The 17,185-nt window shown below is 39.5% G+C and overlaps 1 protein-coding gene across 1 annotated transcript in view; it reads left to right on the top strand.

Moving 5' to 3' along the window:
- Positions 1-17,185, top strand: part of MRPL48 (mitochondrial ribosomal protein L48) — a 54,183-nt gene extending 36,998 nt beyond the window's left edge. Inside the window, exons 5-8 of the mRNA XM_006073324.4 lie at positions 3,925-4,094; positions 14,433-14,535; positions 16,093-16,182; positions 16,888-17,185. Of these exons, the coding sequence (XP_006073386.1) occupies positions 3,925-4,094; positions 14,433-14,535; positions 16,093-16,182; positions 16,888-16,962 (438 nt within the window). The 3' untranslated portion in view covers positions 16,963-17,185. The remainder of the gene's footprint in view (positions 1-3,924; positions 4,095-14,432; positions 14,536-16,092; positions 16,183-16,887) is intronic.

Here is a 17,185-nt window from a genome sequence, read left to right as displayed (position 1 = left end):
GATTGCCCCTCCTCACTATTTCTTAAAAAAAATTTTTTTTCTACCAACTAGCAAGACTTACATTAAATCTCCAGTAATTAGGACAGTGTGGTATTAGCTGAAGAATAGACAAATAGCCCACTGGAACAGAATAAAGAATATAGAAACAGATCTAAGTATCTATGAACATTTAGCATATGACCGTTCGTTATATGACAACACCGATTGCAGTGGTGTCCAGTCAACTGGATTGGACAGTCATGTGACAAAAGCTGACTTGACTCCTACTGCACACTGCACACAGAAAGCATTTACAATTTTTGTAGATCTAAATGTAATTATTATAATTATCAAACTTCTGGGAGGTAACATACAAAAATATACTCATGATCTTAAACTAAGCAAAGATTTCTTAAATAGGACACAAAAGTCATTACAACTATACAAGAAAAAAAATGAGTAAATTGGACTACATTAAAAAACAAGAATTTATGCTCAAAATGCACCATTAAAAAGTGAAAAAGGAAGATACAGGGAGGAAGAGGATATTTGTAACATGTACATTTAACAAAGGATCATATCTAGAATATAGAAGGAACCTCTACAAATCAGTAAGAGAAAGGAAGACCACCCAATCTAAAAAATGGGCAAATACTTGAATAAACAGGTTACAAAAGAGAATATCCAAATGGCCGGTGGCCTTAATGGAAATGTGCTCCAGTTCAGTAGACTTAAAGGAAATGCAAGTTAAACGTCTCAGTGCATTACCACTTCATACCAACCAGAATGGGTGAAAGAAACCAACCGGAAAACCTGACTATACTCGGTTTTATAAATACTGGCAAGAATGTAAAGCACCTAGAACTCTTAAGTACTCTGGTGGGAGTCTAAACTGGAAACGATTTTTAAAAACTGTTTGAGAGAACTATTAAAGATGAACCTCTGCACAGGTTCTGGGTATATCCCCAACAATGCATACACGTGTTCACTGAAAGATACATGCAGAAACATTAGTAGCAATACTGTTCATCATGGTCCACACTGGAAACAACTCTAATTTGAAACAACTCTAATTTCTACCTCCAGTAAAAAGTATAAATAAGTTGTAGCATATTCATATAAATAAACTACTAGGGCAATGGGAAGTAAAGAATTACTGTTTCATCTAAAAATGATGAATCTTGCAAACATAATCAGTTAAAGAAGCTGTACACAAAAGAGAACCTAGTATATTATTCCATTTTCACATACTTAAAAAATAGGCAAAGTAACCCTTTGGTTTTGGAAGTCAGAATAGTGGTTTGCCCATTTGGGGGACAGGATACTTTTGGGGTGCTGGTAGTGATCTGTTTCTTATTCAAGATACTGTTTATACAAGTGTTTTCAGTTTGTGAAAATTCATTGAGCTGTGTACTTATTTATGCAATTTTCATATGAATGTTTTTCAGTTGCTAAGTTGTGTCAGACTCTCTGTGACCCCATGGACTGCAGCACGCCAGGCTTCCCTGTCCTCTATCTCCCAGAGTTTGCTCAAATTCATGTCCATTGAGTCAGTGATGCTATCTAAACATCGCATCGTGTGCCGCCGTCTTCTCTTCCTGCCTTCAATCTTTCCCACCATCAGGATCTTTTCTAATGAGTCAGCTCTTCGCATCAGGTGGCCAAAGTATTGGGGCTTCAGCTTCAGCGCTAGTTCTTCCAATGAATATTCAGGTTTTTATTTCCTTCAGAATTGACTGGTTTGATTTCCTTGCAGTCCAAGGGACTTTCAAGAGCCTTTTCCAGTACCACAGTTCGAAAGTACCAATTCTTTGGTGCTCAGCCTTCTTTATGGTTCAACTCTCACATCCATACATGTCTACTGGAAAAACCATAGCTTTGACTATATGGACATTTGTCAGCAAAGAGATGTCTCTGCTTTTTAATATGCTGTCTAGGTTTGTCATAGCTTTCCTTCCAAAGAGCAAGATTCTTTTAATATCACAAGAATATTATATTGTAAAAACATTTTGACTTAAAAATTTTAAAAAACAAGGTAGATTTTAAGATTCTAACTTTGAATGGATAAAAGATTCATATTATTAAAAATTCAAAAAATATAGAAAGGAAATAGTTTAAAAGTCTGCTTCCCACGCCTGTTGCCCAGCAATCCAGTTCCCTTCCTCATAGGTTACCAATAGTATTAGTCTTTTTGTGTATCCTTCCAGAGTTATTTTTTAATATGCAAGCAAATACATATGTAAGTAGTTAAACATACACACATCTATTCTTCCCTGCTTACCCTTTTTGTATGTATGGCAATATTCTGAACACATTATTCTACAGTCTGCTTTTGTCATTTATCTTAAAAATCTTTCTATATCACTACATAAAGAAGTTCCTTATTTCTTCTTACAGCTGCATAATGTACTACTGAAAGAATGTGCCATGATTTATTTAATAGATTCCCCTCCTGATGGGCATTTAGGTTAAATTATTTCTGGTTGAGAAGCTTTCTTGATCCTGATCTATGTTGTGTTACATATCTATTTTTCCAGGCCTCATTTTAATTTTTTTTACAGCAGTTTGAACAGGTTGATCTGTAGTAAAGCAGTACTTTATATGAAATAAAAGGATAGAAATAAAATAATTTTTCTGCCTCTAAACTTTTAAAAGAAAGGCTGTCTAAATAATTGGACTGCAGAATTTCAAAGCTAGGAAGGCTGGCAGAGAACTAATTCTGTGCTTTCTTGTGATTGATTTCCTTAATATTCTGATGAAACTTAAGGATTTTCTCCTTAGAAAAATATACACACATGTAAAATTTTGCATATAAGTTTGGGGTTGACAAACCCCTTAAAATTCCTTTACAGGTTCTAGATTAAGAATCTGTTGGGACTTTCCTGGTGGCCCAATTAAGAATCCCACTGTCAGTGCAGGGACATGGGTTCAATCCCTGGTCTTGCAAGATTCCACATGCCACGGGGTAACTAAGCCCTTGTGCCACAACTACTGGGCCTGCACTCTAGAGCTCGTTCTTTACAACAACAGAAGCCACCACACTGAGAAGCCAACGCACCACAACTAAAGAGTAGCTCACCGCAACTAAAGAAAGCCTGCATGCAGCAGTGAAAACCCAGCACAGCCAAGAAGAAATAAATATAAAAAAAAAGAGAGTTCTTAAAAAAAAAAAAAAAGAATCTGTTGGGAATTCCCTGGTGGTCCAGTGTTTAGGACTCTGTGCTCTCACTGCCAAGGGCCTAGGTTCATATCCAACTCTTTGTGACCCTGGAGTTCTCCAGGCCAGAATACTGGAATAGGTAGCCTATCCCTTCTCCAACAGATCTTCCCAACCCAGGAATTGAACCAGGGTCTCCTGAATCACAGGTGGATTCTTTACCAACTGAGCTATCAGGGAAGCCGAAATAAATAAATAAAATTTAAAAAAAGAGAAAGAATTCTTAAAAAAAAATCTGTTGGGAATTCCCTGGTGGTCCAGTGGTTAGGACTCTACTCTCATTGTGGAGGGCCTAGGTTCACTCCCTGACCAGGGAACTAAAATCTGACAAGCCGCACAGGCAGCCAAAAAAAGAGAAACTCCTCAAGAATCTGTTATCTAGTATAACCCCAGTGATATAAAAATTGGGAAACTGAGGGCCAGAGATGGAAAGTGAGTCTCAAAACTAGTTAATGGCAGAAGACAGTCACATGTATTTATGTTAAATAACTGCCAGCAATATTTCCTCTCCTTTCACTGACTGATGCTACAGCCCAGAATGGCAAGGGAGGCTGCCCATTCCTACCCAGGAAAAGTTCAGTTTGTAGGTATGGTAATCAGAGAGAAACATGGTAAACAAATTTAATTGAAAGACTGATTTATATATATACATGTATATATCAAGATGGTATTGTTAGAATTTCTTGTATAATACTTTGACTTTTCTTTCTCTTTTGTTTTGTGTTCAGCCCAAAAAGAAGAAGGGAAAAGTGGAAGTAAGAGCCATTAATTTGGGGACAGATTATGAATATGGGACTTTAAACATCCACCTGATTGCATATGACATGGCCCTGACAGAGAGTTATGCCCAGTATGTTCACAACCTCTGCAATCATCTCTCCATTAAAGTCGAGGAAAGGTATGAAAGATGCCTTTGCATGGGATGTTCTTGGTGTGGGTAGCATGCTCTACTTTGTTGTTGTTAAATGAGATATAATTTTTGTTTTGAGAAATAATTTACATGTAGTAAAATTTACTCTTTTTAGGTATATAGTTTGGCACAATCAACATACAGAACAGCTCCATTAAGTTTTAAAAAGTACCTTGGTGCCTGACGTGTAGTTAATCTCCTCTGTCTTGGCTCTAGAGTTCCTGGCAACCACTGATTGATTTCCTGTCCCTTTTGTTTTAAGTTCTCCAGAATATCATATAAATGGAATCATACAGTATGCAGCTGTTTGTTTCTGGCCTCTTTCACTAGCATAATGGATTTAAGATTTATCTGGGGTTTTGCAGACATTCCTTTATTCTGAATATCTATTCAGTATTCCATTAATTCTGATTATCTATTCAGAATTCTGAATAGTTTTCCATTAAATGGTAAACCTTAATTGGTTTATGCCTTCACTGGTTGATATATATTTGGATTCTTTCTAGTTTATTGGTAATTATGAATAAAGCAAATAGATTCAATAAAAATAAATAAATAAAACAAATGCATTCAAGGGATTAGATCTGATAGACAGAGTGCCTGAAGAACTATGGACGGAGGTTCATGACATTGTACAGGAGGCACGGATCAAGACCATCCCCAAGAAAAAGAAATGCAAAAAAGCAAAATGGGTTTGCATTTCTTTTTCTTGGGGATGTGAAAAGAAAGAAAGCGAAAAGCAAAGGAGAAAAGGAAAGATATACCCATTTGAATGCAGAGTTGCAAAGAATAGCAAGGAGAGATAAGAAAGCCTTCCCCAGTGATCAATGCAAAGAAATAGAGGAAAACAACAGAATGGGAAAGACTAGAGATCTCTTCAAGAAGATTAGAGATACCAAGGGAACATTTTGTGCAAAGATGGGCTCGATAAAGGACAGTAATGGTAGGGACCTAACAGAAGCAGAAGATATTAAGAAGAGGTGGCAAGAATACACAGAAAACTGTCCAAAAAAGATCTTCTTGATAAAGGACAGTATGGTAGGGACCTAACAGAAGCTGAAGATATTAAGAAGAGGTGGCAAGAATACACAGAAGAACTGTACAAAAAAGATCTTCACGACCAAGATAATCACCATGATGTGATCACTCACCTAGAGCCAGACATCCTGGAATGTGAAGTCAAGTGGGCCTTAGGAAGCATCACTACAAACAAAGCTAGTGGAGGTGATGGAATCCCAGTTGAGCTATTTCAAATCCTGAAAGATGATGCCGTGAAAGTGCTGCATTCAATATGCCAGCAAATTTGGAAAACTCAGCAGTGGCCACAGGACTGGAAAAAGTCAGTTTTCATTCCAATCCCAAAGAAAGGCTATGCTGAAGAATGCTCAAACCACCACACAATGGCACTCATCTCACATGCTAGTAAAATAATGCTAAAAATTCTCCAAGCCAGGCTTCAGCAATGGGTGAACTGTGAACTTCCAGCTGTTCAAGCTGGTTTTAGAAATGGCAGAGTAACCAGAGATCAAATTGCCAACATCCACTGGATCATGGAAAAAGCAAGAGAGTTCCAGAAAAACGTCTGTTTCTGCTTTATTGACTATGCCAAAGCCTTTGACTGTGTGGATCACAATAAACTATGGAAAATTCTGAAAGATATGGGAATACCAGACCACCTGACCTGCCTCTTGAGAAACGTGTATGCAGGTCAGGAAGCAACAGTTAGAACTGGACATGGAACAACAGACTGGTTCCAAATCGGAAAAGAGGTACATCAAGGCTGTATATTGTCACCTTGCTTATTTAACTTCTATGCAGAGTACATCATGAGAAATGCTGGGCTGGAAGAAGCACAAGCTGGAATCAAGATTGGTGGGAGAAATATCAATAACCTCAGATATGCAGATGACACCACCCTTATGGCAGAAAGGGAAGAGGAACTAAAAAGCCTCTTGATGAAAGTGAAAGAGAAGAGTGAAAAAGTTGGCTTAAAGCTCAACATTCAGAAAATGAAGATCACGGCATCCAGTCCCATCACTTCATGGGAAATAGATGGGGAAACAGTGGAAACAGTGGCTGACTTTATTTTTGGGGGCTCCAAAATCACTGCAGATGGTGATTGCAGCCATGAAATTAAAAGACACTTACTCCTTGGAAGGAAAGTTATGACCAACCTAGACAGCATATTTAAAAGCAGAGACATTACTTTGTCAACAAAGGTCCGTCTAGTTAAGGCTATGGTTTTTCCAGTGGTCATGTATGAATGTGAGAGTTGGACTATAAAGAAAGCTGAGCACTGAAGAATTGATGCTTTTGAACTGTGGTATTGGAGAAGACTCTTGAGAGTCCCTTGGACTGCAAGGAGATCCAACCAGTCCATCCTAAAGGAGATCAGTCTGGGTGTTCATTGGAAGGACTGATGTTGAAGCTGAAACTCCAATACTTTGGCCACCTGATGCGAAGAACTGACTCATTAGAAAAGACTCCAATGCTGGGAAAGATTGAGGGCAGGAGGAGAAGGGGACAACAGAGGATGAGGTGGTTGGATGGCATCACCAACACAGTGGACATGGGTTTGGGTGGACTCCGGAAGTTGGTGATGGACAGGGAGGCTTGTCGTGCTGCAGTTCATGGGGTGGCAAAGAGTCGGACACGACTGAGCAACTGAACTGGACTGACTATGCGGACCTTTGTAAGCAAACTAATGTCTCTGCTTTTTAATACATAGTCTAGGTTTGTGCCTTTCTTCCAAGGAACAAGTGTCTTTTAATTTCATGGTTGCAGTCACTGTCTCTAGTGATTTTGGAGCCCAGGAAAATGTTTGTGACTGTTTCTGTTGTTTCCTCATCTGTTGCCATGAAGTGATGAGACTGGATGCCATGATCTTAGTTTTTTGAATGTTAAGTTTTAAGCCAGTTTTTTCACTCTCCTCTTTCACCTTCATCAAGAGGCTCTTTAAGCCAAATTTGAACTTTTAAACCTTTATTACTTACAGTATAACTGTGCTAAATGTGCTCATTAGAAGACTGGATAATCAGCTGTGACTTAGGCGCTCATAGCTGATAGTGCTTCAATTGTTTTAGGCCTAAAGATGTGCTTTATCTTTTTTCTGATGCCTGGGAGAGTTGGTTGCTCTTTCAGCACATGACACATAGCTCTATCATGTCACTTAGTGCTCTGGGCTGTAATGATCTTTTCATGTGTCAGATTCCTTCCCCACTGACTACATAGGGACTGTGTTCTTTATTTCTTTAGTACCTAGCATAAAGACTGTCCCATGGGGGACATTAAGCCATTCTTGAAAGAACGACAGGTCCTTGAATATTATTGCACAATCCAGTTGTGTATACATTTCCTAAAATTTAATGGATGAATTTTTAATTAATCAAAAACTACTGGCTGAGCCTCTTTTTGCTCTGTGGTCCACATGCTCAGTGAACTAGGAGGCACTGGACTTCTTGCTCTGTAGGCACTTTGTATCTTTTGTCTGGAGGATACAAAGGTAAATTCCCCTGATTTAAAGGAGAGTGTGTGTGTGTACATGTGTGTGCACACATACTCACATATAAAAATAATTATAATGTGGAAGGTGGTAAGTGAAAGATAAAGTTTAATGTCAGTTCAAGGAGACAGAGTAGCATAATAATTTAGGGCTGTGTTTCTCAAAGTACCACTCTGTGAAGCTATTATGAGCTTGTGCCAAAATGTACATTAACACTTTGCTTCCTTCATCAAGAAAGTCTTGCTGTGGAAAGACTTTCTATTGGAAGCTATTGAAAACAAAACATTGATTGAATAAAAGTGTGTTTAGTGTCCCTTTCATGCTTCTTATCTTGTCTTGAATTGATAACAAGTTTGCTTATCAGCAGCTTGTCTTTGGATAGTACTGAGTAACAAATGGTTAAGAGTGAAAACTCTGGAATCAAACTGCGTGCATTGAAATCCTAGTTCTACCCATTATCACCAAGATGACCTTGAGAAATTCTGAACCTTGGTTTCTTTGACTCCATAATGTGATGATAATTTTCCTATTTTTTTGAGTTCTGAAAATTAAATAGGAAAATATATGATAGCACTTAACAGAGCGATCAGCACATTATAAACACTCTGTAAATAATATTATTGCTATTAATAATTAATGAGATTTTTTTCAACTGGCACAGTTTAGAGGTAGCATCTCAGAAGCTGTGGTGGCAAAGGGGCATTAAATGCCATTTACAGAATGTTATCATGCCTTCAGTGAATCAGCTCCTTGAAGTAGTGTTTTAAATTTTCAGAAGAACTTTTAAAGATATTTTGTTTTTAAAAACTGGCTGTGAAAAAGCTCTGACTACATTTGAGTAAAGGTAGGAAGCAGTACCATTTGTTGAGCACCTACTATCAGCCAGCCACTCTGCCAAATACTTTACTGTATATTACTTTACTTAATTCATATAAGCACCTTGCCATAGTGGGTCCAAGCATTGACTTTGGAGCAGACTGCTTCAGTTTTTCCCTTGTTCTGCTACATTCTTACTGTGTGACAGACATTGGGCAGTTTTCTTAACCTGTTTGTGTCTTGGTTTCCTCATCTGTAAAATGAGGTTAATAAAAGTACCTATCTAATAAAGCTGTAGTGCAAATTAAGGAGTTAATATATTTAAAACACTTACAATTAAGTTTAGAAACCGTTGGCTGCTATTAGTAGGAGCAGTATAACAGAAGCTCACCTATAGTCATACGTCTAATCAGTGGCAAGGTCTTGATTTGAACCCGCTTCTTTTCCTTCAAATTCTTAATTCCCTCTAACTGGTTCTCCACACTGCTATTTGTATGATCTTTCTAGAATGGAAATATGATCGTGTCACTCCCATGCTAAAGTTCTTCCATGGCCTCCCATTCCTTTAAGATCAAAATAAAAGTTCCTCACATGTCTTGCTAGGTGCTCCATTATGTGGGCTTGTTTCTCTTGCCTTAACTCACACTTCCCTTTCCTCCTTCTATCTCCAGTTGCACTGACTTGTTTTTTTGTCTTTTCCCACCTCAGGACCTTTGCATATGCTCTCTAACGCCTGGAATACTTTTTCCCCTTCAGCTAATCAACCCCTATTTTTTTCTTAGGCTTTATTTTGAATGTCACTTCTTCAGAGAACCTCATTAATTTAGGTCTTTACGTTATATATTTAGGAGAAGTAAAGAGTAAAAAACTTCCCTTTTATAATGCTAATTCCTTACCCTTATAATTACTTGACTATTACTAGACTCTAAGATCTGTGAGGCAGGGACTATTTCTGTCTTTATCAGCAGGCGTGCTAAGACCTTGCACAGTACGTGATACATTGTGGGCACTGGATGAATACTTGTTGCCTTGGATTTAGTTCCAATAGGCATAAACATAAATTCCTAGTATAACAGAATGAACAATGTGCTGCTTTTTGCCTCTTTCCTTTTTCTTTGCTCCAAATAGTGCAGAGCATAAAGAAATGTTTACTTTTAGCAATTCACTTCTTTGGATTGATTGAGGTTTTCAAACCATTATATCAAGTATTCTTGCTGCCCAGCTTTTCAGAGATAAAATGATCTTCTTTTCTTCTGATTTTCATTTTATCTTGATCCATTTTTCCTTTAGGAGTTGGGAATAGGGCTCTGACCTTGAGATGGAACTGGGCAAGGGAGCTGTGTGCTAGCTTTTGTTCTATAAATGGTCTGCATCGCTGCAGCTGCAGCTCACCCAGAGGAGGAGAGGAAGAAGCCTTTTCTGTGGGTCCTTTAATTTTCCTGTCTCCCTTGCCGAGCAGCTGTCTGAAGAGAGGGAAATCTTACTTATCTGGGTGAAGCTTCCAAGCCTGAAGCTGACCAGCTCCTGTTCTCTGTGGAGAGCAAAAGCATCATTCTCTATAAGGCTGCTCTTTGCTTTTTTTAAAAAAATCCGCTTACAATTTTCAAATAGAGGTATAACATATGTAGTAGAGTCCACAGATTCTAAGTTCCCTAGCATCCTAGCAGGCCTCCTTGTGTCCTATCCCAGTAGTACTCCTCAAAAGCAGCACTATTTTGTCATGTTAGGTTGACTCTTGAAATTCAACTACTTCATTTCTTCTCTTCTGTTTTCCTATCTGATCGTCCAAATAATGTTTAATGCAGAAAACTGGGGAAGTACAGCAATATGTAGATACTAAAGAAAAATAACCTTTACTCTTGTGACTCAAAGGTCTATTCTACTTTAAAATGACTAGAGTTCCCAGTATTTTTTTTTTTAATCAAACTATGTCTGATTTTTCTATTGGTTCTCTTTGAGGGCCTCATGCCTCCTTGCCTTTGTAGACTGCCTTCTTTTGGAATGCCCTCCAGGCAAACATCTATGTTCATTCTTTACATCTTGATAAAGCACTGCCTCACCTATGAAGCCTTCCCCAGGCTCTCCCCCTTTTCTCCCTCTTGTCTCTGTAATATTTGGTATATACCTATATTGCCTTTGTCTTCCTATAGTGCAAATGTTTGTGTACTTACCTGTCTCCAAAACATTCTTAGCAAGCTCCTTGAAAGCATAAACTGCATTGTGCCCATCAGACTGCCTAGGACAGAACAGGATCTCAGTAAATGTTTGTTGAATAAGTGAATGAATAAATAAACAAATCAATGAAATCTTGCTGAAGTAAGTGTTGAAGAATAAAATGCATGCTCAGTGGTAGGAATGAACAAGTCCCACTTTATTCAGTCTTATCTGTGGAATGTCAAAAAAGAAAAAGAACATTTTAGAGGCTGTTTACTTTTCTGAAAGCTTTTACGTAATTACTTTATTTGATTTTCCATAACAAGTTTATGAATGTGCCCGCCTCCCCATTTGTGGCCATGCCATGCAGTATGCGGGATCTTAGTTCTCTGACCAGGGTTTGAACCCATGTCCCCTGCAATGGAAGTGTGGAGTCCTAACCACTAGACCGCCAGAGAAGTCCCTGATTTTTTTGTAAAGAAGTTATTGCTAAGTGTAAATTTGAAGTGATCAGAGATTGTGCTATAAAATGGAAGAGGTTGTTATTTAGGGCAGCTTTCCTGGAAGTTTGCAATACCTAGCATTTACTCACTGTTGTAAGGGCAAGGGAATTGGCATTTGTAGGCATAGTATGCGAGGCAAATTACTTACATAATCTGATTTAACTGGGGCAGCGGCCTTACAAATAGCTGTGAAAAGAAGAGAAGCGAAAAGGAAAGATATAAGCATCTGAATGCAGAGTTCCAAAGAATAGCAAGGAGAGATAAGAAAGCCTTCCTCAGCGATCAATGCAAAGAAATAGAGGAAAAGAACAGAATGGGAAAGACTAGAGATCTCTTCAAGAAAATTAGAGATACCAAGGGAACATTTCATGCAAAGATGGGCTCAATAAAGGACAGAAATGGTATGGACCTAACAGAACCAGAAGATATTAAGAAGAGGTGGCAAGAATACACAGAAGAACTGTACAAAAAAGATCTTCACGACCAAGATAATCACGATGATGTGATCATTCACCTAGAACCAGACATCCTGGAATGTGAAGTCAAATGGGCCTTAGAAAGCATCACTACGAACAAAGCTAGTGGAGGTGATGGAATCCCAGTTGAGCTATTTCAAATCCTGAAAGATGATGCTGTGAAAGTGCTGCACTCAATATGCCAGCAAATTTGGAAAACTCAGCAGTGTCCACAGGACTGGAAAAGGTCAGTTTTCATTCCAATCCCAAAGAAGGCTATGCTGAAGAATGCTCAAACTACCGCACAATGGCACTCATCTCACATGCTAGTAAAATAATGCTAAAAATTCTCCAAGCCAGGCTTCAGCAATGGGTGAACTGTGAACTTCCAGCTGTTCAAGCTGGTTTTAGAAAAGGCAGAGGAACCAGAGATCAAATTGCCAACATCCGCTGGATCATCGAAAAAGCAAGAGAGTTCCAGAAAAACGTCTATTTCTGCTTTATTGACTATGCCAAAGCCTTTGACTGTGTGGATCACAAGAAACTGTGGAAAATTCTGAAAGAGATGAGAATACCAGACCACCTGACCTGCCTCCGGAGAAACGTGTATGCAGGTCAGGAAGCAACAGTTAGAACTGGACATGGAACAACAGACTGGTTCCAAATAGGAAAAGGAGTACGTCAAGGCTATATATTGTCACCCTGCTTATTTAACTTCTATGCGGAATACATCATGAGAAATGCTGGGCTGGAAGAAGCACAAGCTGGAATCAAGATTGCTGGGAGAAATATCAATAACCTCAGATATGCAGATGACACCACCCTTATGGCAGAAAGTGAAGAGGAACTAAAAAGCCTCTTGATGAAAGTGAAAGAGGAGATTGAAAAATTTGGCTTAAAGCTCAACATTCAGAAAACTTAAGATGATGGCATCTGGTCCCATCACTTCATAGGAAATAGATGGGAAACAGTGTCAGACTTTATTTTTTGGGGCTCCAAAATCACTGCAGATGGTGATTGCAGCCATGAAATTAAAAGACACTTACTCCTTGGAAGGAAAGTTATGACCAACCTAGATAGCATATTCAAAAGCAGAGATATTACTTTGTCAACAAAGGTCCATTTAGTCAAGGCTATGGTTTTTCCTGTGGTCATGTATGGATGTGAGAGTTGGACTGTGAAGAAAGCTGAGTGCCGAAGAATTGATACTTTTGAACTGTGGTGTTGGACAAGACTCTTTACAGTCCCTTGGACTACAAGGAGATTCAACCAGTCCATCCTAAAGGAGATCAGTCCTGGTGTTCATTGGAAGGACTGATGCTGAAGCTGAAACTCCAATACTTTTGCCATCTCTTGTGAAGAATTGACTCATTGGAAAAGACTCTGATGCTGGGAGGGATTGGGGTCAGGAGGAGAAGGGGACAACAGAGGATGAGATGGCTGGATGGCATCACTGACTCAATGGTCATGAGTCTGAGTGAACTCCGGGAGTTGGTGATGGACAGGGAGGCCTGGCGTGCTGCCATTCATGGGGTCGCAAAGAGTTGGACATGACTGAGTGACTGAACTGAACTGAACTGAAAACCCTATGAACTAGGTATTATTATCTTCATTTAATAGCTGAAGAAACAAAGACCCAGAGAGCTGAATTAGTTTGTCCAAGGTCAAATAGGTAATAAGTGGCAGAGCCAACATTTAAATCCAGTACTGACTCTCATGTTTACAAAACACTTTCTATTACACCAGACTTCTTTTTGTAGCAGTCCATCTGTAGAGGGTCATGCTTCTTTCTCTTAATTCATGAAGTTTGTGTAGCATGAAAATTCAGCAATTCTACTGTTGTTATTAGTATTCCATTTGAATATTCAGTATGAGGAACTTTTTGATAAGATGAACACAATACTAATATCATATTTCTGTGTAGTCATCAGTTCTATCTCATCACCTTATCTGATTCTCATAATTGTCTATTGATACAAGCCTGGATGGTAATCCCCATTATACATGAAGAAACTGAGTCCAAGAAGGGGAAGGGACTTGCCTAAGTAAATATTGCTAATAAGTGGCAGGGCTAAGACATGACCCCAAGTCCAGCACTCTTTTCATTGTGGTTTATAGATCTACTGAAGCTGATTATAGTGAGCATAGATTACAACAATGTTTCTCAACCTGGAGACATTTAACAATGTCTGGAGATAGTTCTAATTGTTATCACTTTGGGGGTACTACTAGCATTTGCTGGATATAGAGGTTAAGGATGCATAGGCCAGCCTCCACAACAAGGATTACCTGTTCTAAAGGGTCAATAGTGCTGACATTAAGAAATCCTGCTGTAGAACTGGAGCAGGGGACTCCCTTGGTGGTCCAGTGGTTAAGACTCTGTGCTTCCAATGCAGGGTACATGGGTTTCATCTCTGGTCAGAGAACTAAGATCTCACGTGCCTCACAGCATGGCCAAATTTTAAAAAAATAAATAAGTAAAATAAAAATACAACTGGAGCAGGATTGGGTTTCATGCCTCATTTCTTCAGAAGAGATGAAATACCCAAGGTTAGCCTCCACAGTATACCTAGTGGTGAGCTTAATTCTTTTAGAACTGGCAATTATTTAGTAGCAGCAAATACTTATTAATCACCAGGCTTTACTCAGAGTGTTATGTTAAGCATGACGAGGGATGCATAAAAGTATTAGACGTGGTCTATCCCCTCACGGAGTGTAAAGACTTCTGGAGAAGGTGTAAGAGGATCTGGTTACTTTGCCCCTGGCTGCAGATAGACAGCCCAAGGTTGCAGGAGCTACTTCGTGCCATGGTGGCTGCACTCAGGGACTACCCTGACTGAAGTGGTGTGGCTGGCTTAAAGGAACCCTCCCAATAGCTGACTTTTCCTTCCCACAGTTATGCGATGCCCACCAAAACCATGGAGGTGTTGCAGCTTCAGGACCAAGGCAACAAAATGTTACTGGACTCAGTTCTTACCACCCATGAGCGAGTGGTTCAGGTAGGTACTCTGGAAGAAACTTGAAATGTCTCTACCTCTCCTGGTTCTTTCTTGGTTGAGTTTCAAACCTGATATCCAGTGTCTACTGGGTTTCTCCACCAAGATGTTCAACAGGTGCCCTACACTCAGTGTCTGCAAGACTAATTGTAGGAGGACTGTTTTTTTCCCTATGATCCTCCTCACCTTTGAGCTTAATGCTTGACCCTTCTTTGTCCTTGGGTATCCATTCATTCTCCAGATTCTATGGTTTCTACCCCTAAAAACCTTTCAGATCCATCCACTTTGCTTTACACTCATGTCAATGTGATCATGTCATTTTCCCATATAGACCCCCTCAGTGGCTTCCCTTTAACTCTGTATCCATTAGCAGTCACTCCTTTTTCCCCATTCCCCTAGCTCCTGGCAACCACTAATCTACTTTCCATTTCTGTGGTTTTACCTCTTGTAGACACTTCTTCAAATGAAATTATATAATATGTGGCCTTTTATATCTAGCTTCTTTTATGTAGCATAATGTTTTCGAGGTTCATCCATGTTGTAGTAGTAGCACATATCAATACTTCATTCCTTTTTTCTGCCAAGTAATATTCCAACACATGGACTTCACCCTTTTTGATCCACTCAAGAAATGTATCAGGAAGATAACCAGTAGGATGTTAAAGTAGTAACACCCTAAATCTATGTTAAATTTTTAAATGATTAAAGTACTTACAATCTTGGTTCTTTAAATGTTATCAGGAATAAATTATTTGAGCTTCATTTTATGACAGATCTAACTTGCCACCAAGGCCCATAGGATAAAGTTTGAACTCTTTTGATTAGCACCTAAGTGGCTTCATGATTCTTCTCCAGCTTTTCCTCTTCACACCTTCATTCGTTCCAGTCACACATGAAACTAGTTTTAATTCCCTGGTACTGTGCTTTTCCTTAGTACTGTGCTATTCCTTCACATTTTACTGAATATTATTTCCTCTGCCTTAAAAAAAAAAACAACTCCACACTACAGTTGAATTCTCCCAATTTACCCTTGTTTTTTAAGACTCCAACCAGATGTTACCCTCTTTTGGAAGCTTTTTTTTTTTTAACCTCCCTGATTAAGTTAGGTAGATGTTTCTCTTCTGGGTTCTGCCTTCCCGCTGCATGCCTTTCTTCCAACACATCTGATTTATCTTTGGATTCTCAGCACAGGGTCTGATGACAATCAGGTGGTGGGTGGTCTATGTGGGTAAATTTGAGGTGACTCAGAAAGTCATCCTGGACTTAACCTCTTAATCCAGTTATGACATTCATTGCCTACAAGAGCAGATATTGGGGGGGAGAGGGGGTGGGGGAAAGAGCAGATATTGGCCATGACCATCTCAGTAGTCAGACAACTTGGCAGATCAGCAAGAGAAATCGAAATCCTGTGAAGTCTGAGCTCCAAAATCAGCTCTGGGTGTTAATCCTTTACCCAAAGGCCCTCAGGCTCTACTGGAGCTGACATTTGAGGCCTTGCCCTTTCTGCTCAACCACCTAACTTTCAGTGACTCTCTCCAAGCATCTTCTTTCCTTTTGCAGATCAGCGGTTTGAGTGCTACGTTTGCAGAGATTTTCTTGGAAATAATCCAAAGCAATCTTCCTGAAGGAGTCAAATTGTCGGTGAGGGAGGTAGGTGCTAATTTGAGAAGAGGCCCACTGATGGGCTCAAAATATGGATAAGAAAATCTGGATTGGCTGACTTTAGAAACAAAAAAGGCATGTGGATAACTTAACCCAGATAATAATCAGGAAAGGTGTGCAGGCTGCTTTACCGTGATTATTAGTCTGACTGTTCCAATGCATCAGGGATCATACTTCATAGACCATGAAAGCTGAACTCTGTCAGAGCATCCTGATGTTAGGGGTAGCCCATTATACCCCCAAATTCCCTCCCTTGAGGCAGCTGTATAGCAGAAAGAATATGATTTAAGGTCACATGCAGTGTAAGTAATCAGAACACAAATAGGCATGGAGGAAGTCCAATTCAAATTTGAGTCCTTGATACCTAATATAAGTCTGGTACATAGTATGTGTGTGCATGCTAAGTCGCTTCAGTCATGTCCAACTCTTTGCAACACTGTTACTGTAGCCTGCCAGGCTCCTCTGTCCATGTGGATTCTCCAGGCAAGAATACTAGAGGTGGATTGCTGTGCCCTCCTCCAGGGGATCTTCCTGACCCAGGGATCGCACCCTGGTACATAGTAGCTACTCAGTAAAAGTTAGTTGAATCCAAATAATTTTCTACAGAGCTGGCTGATGTATCCTTTTCTGATGCTGGGCATATCTGAGTGACTCTGTAGTAATTCCCTCTTATTTTCTTTTTCTTCTCCACAGCACACTGAAGAAGACTTCAAGGGAAGGTTCAAAGCTCGGCCAGAACTGGAAGAACTGTTAGCCAAGTTGAACTAGCTCATTGCAGACCCTTTCATGCCTTTCAGCACTGGTGATATTAGTGGCAAGGGGAAGAGCTTCCTGGGTGGCCAGAGTTGAGCAGGAGACCCTGACTCTCAACATCATAAGTACCCATCTCCACTGCAAGGAGTGTCTCCTCTCCTTGCTCATCAATTGTCACCACTCTTCTTTGAGCCAACCCTGGGTATCCTCCATCTAATAAAAAGCTGCTGCTGATGGA

This window comes from Bubalus bubalis, chromosome 16 (assembly GCF_019923935.1).
Source record: "Bubalus bubalis isolate 160015118507 breed Murrah chromosome 16, NDDB_SH_1, whole genome shotgun sequence".
NCBI lineage: Eukaryota > Metazoa > Chordata > Mammalia > Artiodactyla > Bovidae > Bubalus > Bubalus bubalis.
Note: the sequence above shows the minus strand (reverse complement) of the source record. Positions and strands in the feature narration are given on the sequence as shown.